Raw genomic sequence first — 13,077 nt, 5'->3', positions numbered from 1 at the left:
AGTTAAAGTGTCCACAATCATACATACCATGCATACTGTTGGATTAGTTACTAAAGCACTTTCCCCTGGCTCCATCAGCTCTGATTTCCCTGAACTCTCTCAAAGCCCAGTGACTTGAGGGCTTGGACTCTGGAGACAGAGAGACTTAATCTTGCAGCTTGCAGCTTGGTTCTGCCACTTCCCAGCTATGAGATGTTATACTCCTCAAACTCCCATGTGTATGTGTGCCGAGTCACTTCAGTTGTGTCTGACTCTTTGTGACCCCATGGACTGTAGCCTGCCTGGCTCCTCTATCTGCGGGATTTCCCAGGCAAGAATACTGGAGTGAGTTGCCATTTCCATCTCCAGGGGATCGTCCTGATCCAGGGATCCAACCAGCATCTCTTACGTCTCCTGCATTGGCAGGTGAGTTCTTTACCACTAAGACCACCTGGGAAGCCCCCCACAAACTCCTACTTCATCTATAAAGTGGGGATGACAGAGTACCTACCTCTTAAGGTGGTTGTGGGACTAAGTGGATAATTCAGATCAAGGACTTAAAGTGCGTGGCATAGGGCACGCCACCAACAGTCATTACCCCAGCCCATTCCACAGGTACAACCCCTCCTCTGGTAACTCTCCAGGGTTACTTTTATCAACGATGTGTATTGTAGTTCAGGGTGTCTACAGAGTCATGGAACACAGAAAGCCAGTCAGCACACACCACCCTCAAATTATCAGGGTGAGTGTTCTGAACAGAAGGAAAGGACCTTTTCCCACCTTTGTGATTCAGCACACCCTCATCCCCTGTAACCGGGACGACAGTCACCGAGTGAGCACGTTGGGTGTTCATCTGGACTCAGGTAAATGGGTTCCCTTCTGATCTCAGGCCAAGTGTGTAATGATTTGTGGAAGGCTAGCAAACAAAACCAACAACATAAAACCTATCAAAGCAAGAGAAAGCAGGAAATCTTAGAATGTGTTTGTCTAATATTAAACTCAATGAGGGGTATGAAGAAACAGCTTTCCTTAATTACAAGGTGATAAGCATTGCTGCCTCTCTCATACTTGCAAAGTGATTCTCTTCAGATAGCTCAGGGACAGGGCAAGGTGGTATGATAATTACTACAAAGATTTTCAGCTCACAGACTGCATTGTGTTTTAGATTTCTAGATAATAATATGTGAAACCTGATACATATGTAAGATCATAGCTGGGATTCCCATGTGGCTCAGTGGTTAAGAATCTGCCTGCCAATGCAGTAGATGCAGGCGATGCGGGTTTAATCCCTGGGTCAGGAAGACTCCTGGAGGAGGAAATGGCAACCCACTCCAGTATTCTTGCCTGGGAATCCCCACAGAAAGAAGAGTCTGGTGGACTAGAGTCCGTGGGGTCACAAAGAGTCAAACACCATGGAGCACGCATGGAGGCACTGGGAAGCCACTATACACGACTATATTGTTGTTGATTAGTCCCTAAGTTGTGACCAACTCTTTTGTGACCCTGTGGACTGTAGCCTGCCAGGCTCCTCTGTCCATGGGATTTCCCAGACAAGAATACTGGAGTGGGTTGCCATTTCCTTTGCCAGGGATACGCTCCTATATGCTTGGTTTATTAATCCCCTGCAAATGTATCTTGAATAAACCACATCAACCTTGTGCCAATGATGGGGCAACTAAAGGAAACAGTCCTGCTGGCAACTTCTCTCAGGCAAGCTAATTCCCTATCTCTTCCTGCCTCAGTTTCTCCACATGAAAAATGGGGAGACAGTCATGAACAACCAGGGTTCAAATGAACAAAGGAACGATAATAGTGACAAATAATGAACAGAATAAAACTGACTGGGAAAAAAAAAACAACAACTGACTAAAACCAGGGCCTTTAGAAAGCCGAGGTATGGGGAACGGGGAACAGAAGGGTGCAGGGTCGGGGTGGGGGAGGGTCCTCTGCAGAGTTACCTTCACGAACTGCACGTCGCTGAGGATGTGGACCGAGTAGTCGGGTGTGTAGAGGTTGTTGCTGCTGCTGCACAGCTGGGTGTTGCTCCCCCCAAAGTCGCTGCGCTCACGGTTCGGAGACTCCGAGCGGTTCAACCCACTGCAGCGGGAAGGGGACCGGTTTACTGCAGACAGGAGAGGAGATGGGGGAAAGGCAAGGAGGGTGGGGTGGGGAGGCAGTAGTGGGAAGAGAAGGAGGGAAAGAGAGGAAGGGGTGTGGTTTACTGAGGTCCCGCAGGACATTTAGGTTATGGCAGCATGGGGCCCTCACCTCTCCCCGCAGAGCCCAGGAAATGCCCTCTGCTCCATTTCTGAGTATCAAATTCAGACCTCGGGGCTCCACGTGGCTCAGGCTCCTTCCCTCCCCACGACCTCTACCAGCGAGGAGCTGGGTGGCCCACTGCCCTTCTTGGTTCAGGGGTAAGGAAGGGAAGGAGATGAGGACCCCATTGTGAATGTGGGTGGCTACCCCAGACCATGAGACCCTTTATTTACCAAAGTGAGTTATTTTATATAAACTCCATTCACAAACCTTCTTTTAGAAAGGCTGAAGCCTTAGGTTTGCCCTAAAAACCACCTGGCAAGCACAGATAACCAGCCCTCACTGTGGTGAAGCATTTCAGAGGGAATGTCAGGCCTGCCTCCAGGCAGGGACCAGCAGAGGCCCACAAACCATATGGATAGATATTTAAATCACATCAATAAACTGTTAAAATATGCTCTACACTTCTCCTTGACAAATAACACCGTCTTGACAACCTAGTAGGCCAGGTCAGGCTCCTTAGAGTTTTGTGCCAGAAAATAGGCTGTAGGGGGAGACCCTGCCCTGCCCTAGGGCTTCCCGGCCTGGTCTCCTAGAGCTGTCTGGGTGGAAAATTCAGGATTCTTGTATCTGAAATATGGTCTAGAAGGAAAAACACAGCTCTGGGTGGTACATCCCTTTGGCTCCACGAACTACTCACCCCGCAGAGAGGACGTGGAGCTGGGGAGGGCCAAAGTGGAGCCCCCTGCGGGGTGGTTCTCAGGCAGGGCTTTCTTTAGGCTCACAGGCCGGAGGCTGGAACAATGCTCCAGGCCTTTGGTCAAAGGCCTCCTGAATATTCTGAGTCAGTCTCTCTTTCCATTTTCAAGAACAATTTCTTGGGAACATTCAATTATGACCGTATCACTTGGTTTCAAAATGGACTGGGAACTGCCCTCCCAGGATCAATAGAAGAGAGGTTCTAAGGTGACTTTAGCATTACCTCCACCACAGAATAACCCTGAGTGAGACTGCAAAGCCCTTTCCACCACTCTGCATCCCTCTGACACCACTCTGCATTTCTTCCCAAGAAAGAGAAGTGGGAAGCTGTGGCCTCTCCTGACACAGTCAGTTCAGGGGCGCCAATGAAGAGCCTGATTGTTAAGAGATTAGGCTCCTTGGTTCCTTCAGGGAAGAACTTTAGGAATTTAATTCTGTTTCTTAAGATAATGCTGCCATCCATCAAAATGATTAGCATCTCTTTGGAGTGACTTCCGGAGGTCTGACGGTCTGATTAGCTGTCAAGCTGTTACTGTTGTGGAAAGATTAAAATGACAATATGTTGAATCATTTTCTCATTAGAGCCAGAATAATCACTGCCTTGATCAGAGTATAGAATTAAGGGTTCTACCTTCAGTGTTTCCCTTCTCAGTTAAGTGTCATCCGCATATACACTGTTACTTGAACCAGAAACCTGGGAGTCTCCTGCGACTCCTGCCAATCCATCAGCCCCACATCAGGTCTCTGTTTCGGCTCAAGTCCCAGTTACCGTCACTCTTGCCTAGACCACAGTCTGGTCTTCCCACTTATAATCTCATAATCTGTTCTCACCTCAGCTGTCAAAAGCACATTTTCAAAACACAAATCAGGGGACTTCCCTGGTGGTTCAGTGGTTAAGAATCTGCCTTGCAATGTAAAGGACACAGGTCAATTCCTGGTGGGGGACTAGGAACCAAGACCGCATGCCACAGCTAGAGAGTCCGTGCGCTGCAACGAAAGAGCTTGAGTGCCACAACTAAGACCTGATGCAGCCAAATAAATAAATATTAAAAAAAAATACACAAGTCAACTTCCAGTTGAATCTAAGCCCCCATGACTTGACCCTAAGCACTAACCCTGCCATGGCTTGACCCCTGCTTTCCCATCTGATCTCCTCCTGGGGCTCCCTTCCCACCATGTTTGTTCTGCTCCAGCCTACTGGCCCCCTTGGGGATTCTCAATCATGTAAGCCTCCCCCACCTCAGTAGATGCCATTTCCCCTTCTCCCCTCCTGCTCATTTTACCCTCATGCCCCCTTTTCTCCCCTCATTTTACCCCCCAATCCCTGCACTCACTTTTCAGTCATTCAGTTCAGTCGCTCAGTCGTATCCAACTCTTCGTGACCCCATGAATCGCAGCATGCCAGGCCTCCCTGTCCATCACCACCTCCCGGAGTTCACTCAGACTCATGTCCATCGAGTCAGTGATGCCATCCAGCCATCTCATCCTCTGTCATCCCCTTCTCCTCCTGCCCACAATCCCTCCCAGCATCAGAGTCTTTTCCAATGAGTCAACTCTTCGCATGAGGTAGCCAAAGTACTGGAGTTTCAGCTTGAGGATCATTCCTTCCAAAGAAATCCCAGGGCTGATCTCCTTCACAATGGACTGGTTGGATCTCCTTGCAGTCCAAGGGACTCTCAAGAGTCTTCTCCAACACCACAGTTCAAAAGCATCAATTCTTCGGCGCTCAGCTTTCTTCACAGTCCAACTCTCACATCCATACATGACTACTGGAAAAACCATAGCCTTGACTAGACGCACTTTTGTTGGCAAAGTAATGTCTCTGCTTTTGAATATGCTATCTAGGTTGGTCATAACTTTCCTTCCAAGGAGTAAGTGTCTTTTAATTTCATGGCTGCAGTCACCATCTGCAGTGATTTGGGAGCTCAAAAAAATAAAGTCTGACACTGTTTCCACTGTTTCCCCATCTAGTTCCCATGAAGTGATGGGACCAGATGCCATGACCTTAGTTTTCTGAATGTTGAGCTTTAAGCCAACTTTTTCACTCTCCTCTTTCACTTTCATCAAGAGGCTTTTTAGTTCCTCTTCACTTTCTGCCATAAGGGTAGTGTCCATCTGCATATCTGAGGTTATTGATATTTCTCCCAGCAATCTTGATTCCCTCTTGTGCTTCCTCCAGCCCAGCGTTTCTCATGATGTACCCTGCATAGAAGTTAAATAAGCAGGGTGACAATATACAGCCTTGACGTACTCCTTTTCCTATTTGGAACCAGTCTGTTGTTTCATGTCCAGTTCTAACTGGTGCTTCCTGACCTGCATACAGGTTTCTCAAGAGGCAGGTCAGGTGGTCTGGTATTCCCATCTCTTTCAGAATTTTCCACAGTTTATTGTGATCCACACAGTCAAAGGCTTTGGCATAGTCAATAAAGCAGAAATAGATGTTTTTCTGGAACTCTCTTGCTTTTTCCACGATCCAGCAGATGTTGGCAATTTGATCCCTGGTTCCTCTGCCTTTTCTAAAACCAGCTTGAACATCTGGAAATTCATGGTTTATATATTGCTAAAGCCTGGCTTGGAGAATTTTGAGCATTCCTTTACTAGCGTGTGAGATGAATGCAATTGTGCAGTAGTTTGAGCATTCTTTGGCATTGCCTTTCTTTGGGATTGGAATGAAAACTGACCCTTTCCAGTCCTATGGCCACTGCTGAGTTTTCCAAATTTGTTGGCATATTGAGTGCAGCACTTTCACAGCATCATCTTTCAGAATTTGAAATAGCTCAACTGGAATTCCATCACCTCCACTAGCTTTGTTTGTAGTGATGCTTTCTAAGGCCCACTTGACTTCACAGTCCAGGATGTCTGGCTCTAGGACAGTGATCACAGCATCGTGATTATCTGGGTTGTGAAGATCTTTTTTGTACAGTTCTTCTGTGTATTCTTGCCACCTCTTCTTAATAGCTTCTGCTTCTGTTAGGTCCATACCATTTCTGTCCTTTATCGAGCCCATCTTTGCATGAAATGTTCCCTTGGTATCTCTGATTTTCTTGAAGAGATCTCTAGTCTTTCATATTCTGTTATTTTCCTCTTCTTCTCTAAGATCCGGTCTGGCCACCTTAAGAATATTCCCCCTATTTTCCTCTATCACTGTCCCCTGTTCATCCCTTTAAAGCACTTTTCACAAGTTTTAATTAATTACATGTTTGTATTTATTTGTAATGTCTGCTCAGTTCAATGCTAAATTCCATGAGGGCAGAGACCTTGTCTTTTCTGGTCATTGTTGTATATCTGGTATCTACCACAGTGCCTGGCCCAGAGTAGGTGCTCGTTAAAGAAGGATGGAATGAACAATCAGCACCTAACAGTCCCTGAAGGAGTTTTTATTTAGAATCTAAATTTTGTTTTTAAAAAGGTTTCAGACCTTTTAGTCACTCTGGAATCAGAAAGCCTTTTCCAGCAACCTAAGTCATTCCTGGTAGACTGACTTCTTGAAGTGAGGGGTGGGCAGAAGGACACTCCAGGAATGCACTGCCACGGCCCCATAACTCGAGGAAGAGGCCTCAGGAAACATCAGAACCTTCTGTTTGTCTATTAATAAGAGCGTGTGAAACCAGGAGGCCTGGAATCCTACTTACCAGCCGGGTGACACTGGAGTGACCAGGGGCCGAGAGGGACAGTGATGGTGATGTGGAGAACAGAATAAAGCACCAATGTGACTGTGAAGAGCAGCAGTATTGGGCAGAAAAAGACGCATTTCACATTTGGTCCTGGTCCCTTGAAGTAAATGGACAAGGTCTGGCTTGCCCAGACCCACTGTGGCTGTTCTGAGGTGGTGGCTGACTAAGTCGGTTGGTAGTGCTTCCTCAGGTCTGGTTGTCATGGAAAAGGGGGCAGGCAGCCCTGCAGGAGTGTGGCTTCCTTGGTGCAAGAAGAGTCTGGAAAACCACACCTTGATCTGGTAGGTTTTGTCCTCAACCCAGTTTGGAACAAAGAGAGTGGGTGTGAGCAGGGGTTTGTGGCTTCAGTTACCCTGAGAGATAACCACTGCTCCTTGATAATCCTCCACTTTGCCTGGTGGGACCTGTGCCCCACAACCCCACATCTCTGTTCTACATTCTCATCCCTTATGTCATCATTCAAGACAGCTTCAGTGAGGCTGATAGGGAAATATATCGTGCCTACTAATCAACTTCCGCTTACTTACAAGCTATGACAAACCTAGACAGCGTATTAAAGAGCAGAGACATTACTTTGCTGAAAAATGTCGGTCTAGTCAAAGCTGTGGTTTTTCCAGTAGTCATGTATGGATGTGAGAGCTGGACCATAAAGAAGGCTGAGCACTGAAAAATTGATGCTTTTGAACTGTGGTGTTGGAGAAGACTTTTGAGAGTCCCGTGGACTGCAAGATCAAACCAGTCAATCCTAAAGGAAATCAGTCCTGAATATTCATTGGAAGGACTGATGCTGAAGCTGAAACTTCAATACTTTGGCCACCTGATGCCAAGAACTGACTCACTGGAAAAGACCCTGATGCTGAGCAAAGCTTGAAGGCAGGAGGAGAAGTGAACAACAGAGGATGAGATGGTTGGATGGCATCACCGACTCGATGGACATGAATTTTAGCAAGCTCTGGGAGTTGGTGATGGACTGGGAAGGCTGGCATGCTGCAGTCCAAGGGGTTGCAAAGAGTTGGACATGACTGAGCGACTGAACTGAACAGAATTAACTTCTGCCTGAATCACTTCCATTTGCTGTTGAAAACAGAGGAAACAGTTTCACCCCTGTTTTTCCCAAAGCTCTCGTCTTCACTGGCACCCAGGGCAGGCATGTCGCCCTGCTGTCACTCATAGGGCCCACAAGTCAAACACAAGCAAAATCACTGTTGTGCTGGGAGGAAAAACATGTTTCTTGGTTTTTTAAGTAAAGACAATGCTATTGAAGGTTTATTCATAATATCCCAAAGGATTCTCTACAGCAAAAGATACAGCTGTCTTACAAAGGTTGGGTCTATAAAAGCCATCTTTAGAATGAAAAAGGAATCTTCATTTCATGACAAAGAAAGTCCCAGCTCATCTGACTGTTGTGCAAGATCAATGATTTTGTGTCCCAGAGCCTGACATTCCTCAATAGGTAGGATGCTGATGACTTGGCATTTTGGTAATTGTGCACATACACTCAGAAGTTTTTGAGCAAGGGAAATGGAAATGCTTTTAATAAAAAAAAAAAAAGAGAAGAAATCAGTAACAGACGAGTGTCCCAGCAGCATGGCAAACTAGTTCAAGTTGTATAATTCCCCTTGGCATTTTCTAAGAGCACAGAGGCGCAGCTTGGGGGAGTGAAGAGAGAAGAAAAATTCTAAGCACAGGGCAAAGAGGTCTAAGAGGCGACGGATTGGGCAGTGATGCATGAAACTGACCACAGGATCCCTCAATAGGGCTCAGGCCAAGCTGTTGACATCTCCCTCGCCCATCTTGTTCTTACATCATGCTCTCAATTTGGGTGGAGAAGTGTGGCAAGCTCAATCCTGCAGACTTCATGTAGTTTGCCTGTAAGGTACATCTGTCCTGGATGGCAAGTTGGAGTTACTGAGGTTGGGTGGAGAAGACACTGGGGTAAAATCGGGTTGTGGTGAGAGAAGGGGTGGAAGAGGATTTTAAAGAGAAGTCAGGGCTGGATGGAATCTCCCCTCATTCTGTACGGATAGGCAGGGGCCCTGAAAACCTAGACACACCTCTGCGACTCTTGCTTTACTCGTGACACCTGTGCCCAGAGCTCTCACAACTCTATCCCAGGAACAAGAGCCACACATAGAAGAACGCCTCATTCTCCTTTTCAGTCTGGGGATGTGAGAAGAGGTAGGGTTCATCAACTGCCTGCTTACATCTTTCCAAGTCTCACTGAGGGACAGAGAGGAACAGCCCGATTTGGTCATCGTCACTATGCCACAGGCCATCTGTGCTTTCTAAACTGGATGCGGGAATTTAATTACACAGGCTTATAAGAGTACAAACTAGGATTATTAAAATTCATCATTCTGGGGTACTATTCAACATCAGAAAACCAAATGCCAAAAGCTCTCTGTCAAAGCTACAATGTGAACTCTGCAAATCAGCCCAAGTTAGGAGCCCAGATGAACTCGCTCACATTACATGGAGCTTTAATGGTTCCCAAATGTTGACTACGCAAGAGCCGACCCAAAGGAATATTTCCACTTACCACATTTCACAAAGTAAAAAGATTATTTTTAGGTTCTTCCTTTATATTCTGTGGAAAAAACTATCCTCACTGATCTCAAAGTACATTACAAATGCAACTGGGCTTTGAACAAGGACTCTTGCTCGCGGCCTCTCTCTTGCTTTTGTTCTTTCATGGATTCAGAAGGACTGTCATGGGGAACTTGAAATCATCTCTACCATCAGGAGAAGAAAAAAGGAACGAATCCAGGGAGAGGGAATGGTAACTGTAGTGGGGCTGTGTACTCTCAGTGGTTTTAAATAAAAACGCCTGCAAATCTGGCTAATCACATATCGCAGCACACTCTGGAGGTAATCCCCACACACTCTGCTCTCCTTATTTCACCCTCAGGCTCAGCTAGAAGGAAACTGCCTATGAGTAATAGTGGCAATATTTGGAGTAGGGACCACCAGCCTCAATCCAAGGTGAGTACATACCATAGTTGATTAGCACAGCTGCTTTCAAAATGCAAACAAGTCACAGCCCTCTAGAGGGCACAACAGGCCCACATTCAGAAACACAGTAAGGTCCCAGGCAACAGAACAAGGCCTAAGAGAGTTGGATTCTGGTCCTCAGCCCTCCGCATCCTAATTACACGTCTGACACTGACCCAACCGCTTAATTTCTTAGAGTTGTTTTCTTACCTATTGTCCCCAAACAATTTCTGCCCATCTCCTAAGGTGGTTGTGGGGATTTAAACAAAATAACCAGGTCTTTTAAAACCTAAAAGCCCTCTTAATTTCCAGGGACTCTCCTGGAGGTCCAAAGGTTAGGACTCTGTGCTTCCACTGAAGGGGGCAAGAGTTCGATCCCTGGTAGGGAAACTAAGATCCCGCCTGCCATGTGGTGTAACCAAAAAAAAAAAAGATGGGAGTAAGACATAACAATGAAGACCTCCAAGACCTTTTAGAACTAACACCCAAAGAAGATGTCCTTTTCATTATAGGGGACTGGAATGCAAGAGTAAGAAGTCAAGAAACACCTGGGGTAACAGGCAAATTTGGCCTTGGAATATGGAATGAAGCAGGGCAAAGGCTAATAGAGTTTTGCCAAGAGAACCCACTGGTCATAGCAAACATCCTCTTCCAACAACACAAGAGAAGACTCTACACATTGACATCACCAGATGGTCAACACCGAAATCAGATTGATTATATTCTTTGCAGCCAAAGATGGAGAAGCTCTATACAGTCAGCAAAAACAAGACCAGGAGCTGACTGTGGCTCAGATCATGAACTCCTTACTGCCAGATTCACACTTAAATTGAAGAAAGTAGGGAAAACCACTAGACCATTCAGGAATGACCTAAATCAAATTCTTTATGATTACACAGTGAAAGTGAGAAATAGATTTAAGGGACTAGATTTGATAGAGTGCCTGATGAACTATGGACTGAGGTTCGTGACATTGTACAGGAGACAGGGATCAAGACCATCCCCATGGAAAAGAAATGCAAAAAAGCAAAATGGCTGTCTGGGGAGGCCTTACAAATAGCTGTGAAAAGAAGAGAAGCAAAAAGCAAAGGAGAAAAGGAAAGATATAAGCATCTGAATGCAGAGTTCCAAAGAATAGCAAGGAGAGATAAGAAAGCCTTCCTCAATGATCAATGCAAAGAAATAGAGGAAAACAACAGAATGGGAAAGACTAGAGATCTCTTCAAGAAAATCAGAGATACCAAGGGAACATTTCATGCAAAGATGGGCTCGATAAAGGACAGAAATGGTATGGACCTAACAGAAGCAGAAGCTATTAAGAAGAGGTGGCAAGAATACACAGAAGAACTGTACAAAAAGATCTTCACAACCCAGATAATCACGATGCTGTGATCACTGTCCTAGAGCCAGACATCCTGGACTGTGAAGTCAAGTGGGCCTTAGAAAGCATCACTACAAACAAAGCTAGTGGAGGTGATGGAATTCCAGTTGAGCTATTTCAAATTCTGAAAGATGATGCTGTGGAAGTGCTGCACTCAATATGCCAGCAAATTTGGAAAACTCAGCAGTGGCCACAGGACTGGAAAGGGTCAGTTTTCATTCCAATCCCAAAGAAAGGCAATGCCAAAGAATGCTCAAACTACTGCACAATTGCACTCATCTTACACGCTAGTAAAGTAATGCTCAAAATTCTCCAAGCCAGGCTTTAGCAATACGTGAACCGTGAACTTCCAGATGTTCAAGCTGGTTTTAGAAAAGGCAGAGGAACCAGGGATCAAATTGTCAACATCCGCTGGATCATGGAAAAAGCAAGAGAGTTCCAGAAAAACATCTATTTCTGCTTTATTGACTATGCCAAAGCCTTTGACTGTGTGGATCACAATAAACTGTGGAAAATTCTGAAAGAGATGGGAATACCAGACCACCTGACCTGCCTCTTGAGAAACCTATATGCAGGTCAGGAAGCAACAGTTAGAACTGGACATGAAACAACACACTGGTTCCAAATAGGAAAAGGAGTACGTCAAGGCTGTATATTGTCACCCTGCTTATTTAACTTATATGCAGAGTACATCATGAGGAACGCTGGGCTAGAAGAAGCACAAGAGGGAATCAAGATTGCTGGGAGAAATATCAATAACCTCAGATATGCATATGACACCACCCTTATGGTAGAAAGTGAAGAGGAACTAAAAAGCCTCTTGATGAAAGTGAAAGAGGAGAGTGAAAAAGTTGGCTTAAAGCTCAACATTCAGAAAACTAAGGTCATGGCATCTGGTCCCATCACTTCATGGCAAATAGATGGGGAAACAGTGGAAACAGTGTCAGACTTTATTTTTTTGAGCTCCCAAATCACTGCAGATGGTGACTGCAGCCATGAAATTAAAAGACGCTTACTCCTTGGAAGGAAATTTATGACCAACCTAGACAGTATATTCAAAAGCAGAGACATTACTTTGCCAACAAAAGTCCGTCTAGTCAAGGCTATGGTTTTTCCAGTGGTCATGTATGGATGTGAAAGTTGGACTGTGAAGAAAGCTGAGCACTGAAGAATTGAGGCTTTTGAACTGTGGTGTTGGAGAAGACTCTTGAGAGTCCCTTGGAGTGCGAGAAGATCCAACCAGTCCATTCTGAAGGAGATCAGTCCTGGGTGTTCTTTGGAAGGACTGATGCTAAAGCTGAAACTCCAGTACTTTGGCCACCTCATGCGAAGAGTTGATTCATTGGAAAAGACTCTGATGCTGGGAGGGATTGTGGGCAGGAGGAGAAGGGGACGACAGAAGATGAGATGGCTGGATGGCATCACCGACTCAATGGACATGAATTTGAGTGAACTCCGGGAGTTGGTGATGGACAGGGAGGCCTGGCATACTGCAATTCATGGGGTCACAGAGAGTCGGACATGACTGAGCGACTGAACTGAACTGAAGACATAATATATGTAAATTAATGCATCTGTATTAATAAATCAAGTATGGGGCCAGAATGTTCCCAGAACTGCTTTCTGTAAATCCAATGAGTGAGGCTTCTTCTTCTGCTGAGATGGAACAGAAGTAAGAATGACTGGAAATACTCAATTATAGGATTATACTGATGAACTAGAACTAACCTTTTTTTAAGTAGGAAGTTTTCATTAACTAGGTTTTCTGATGAGCTGAGGGTTGATTTTTAAAAAGTATATTCCAGCTCTCATGCTTTCATTCTTCTTTTTTAATGCTTTGATCTTTTTAGTTGAAAATATTTTAAAAATGTGCATCTTCCCTTTCTGCTGAAACTAAAGAGCACATTATTCATTCATCAAGACTCCCCACGTGGGAAGGATCTTGAAGGTCCGTGATGTGGTCATTTCTAATTTTGCTGGCATGTGGGAGTGACCACTCAGCTGGTGAGGGCACCAGAATGGCATCTCTGATGG

The 13,077-nt window shown here is 45.4% G+C and overlaps 1 protein-coding gene across 2 annotated transcripts in view; it reads right to left on the bottom strand.

The window, feature by feature from the left end:
* Positions 1-13,077, bottom strand: part of CNNM1 (cyclin and CBS domain divalent metal cation transport mediator 1) — a 72,209-nt gene that overhangs the window by 16,493 nt on the left and 42,639 nt on the right. For both annotated transcript variants that reach the window (XM_061403066.1, XM_061403067.1), the window contains one exon: positions 1,938-2,101. In XM_061403066.1, coding sequence (XP_061259050.1) covers positions 1,938-2,101 — 164 coding nt within the window. The remainder of the gene's footprint in view (positions 1-1,937; positions 2,102-13,077) is intronic.

The sequence above is a fragment of the Bos javanicus genome, chromosome 26 (genome assembly GCF_032452875.1).
Source record: "Bos javanicus breed banteng chromosome 26, ARS-OSU_banteng_1.0, whole genome shotgun sequence".
In the NCBI taxonomy this organism is placed as follows: Eukaryota; Metazoa; Chordata; class Mammalia; order Artiodactyla; family Bovidae; genus Bos; species Bos javanicus.
The sequence above is the reverse complement of the archived record's forward strand: the minus strand, read 5'-3'. Positions and strand labels throughout refer to the sequence as shown.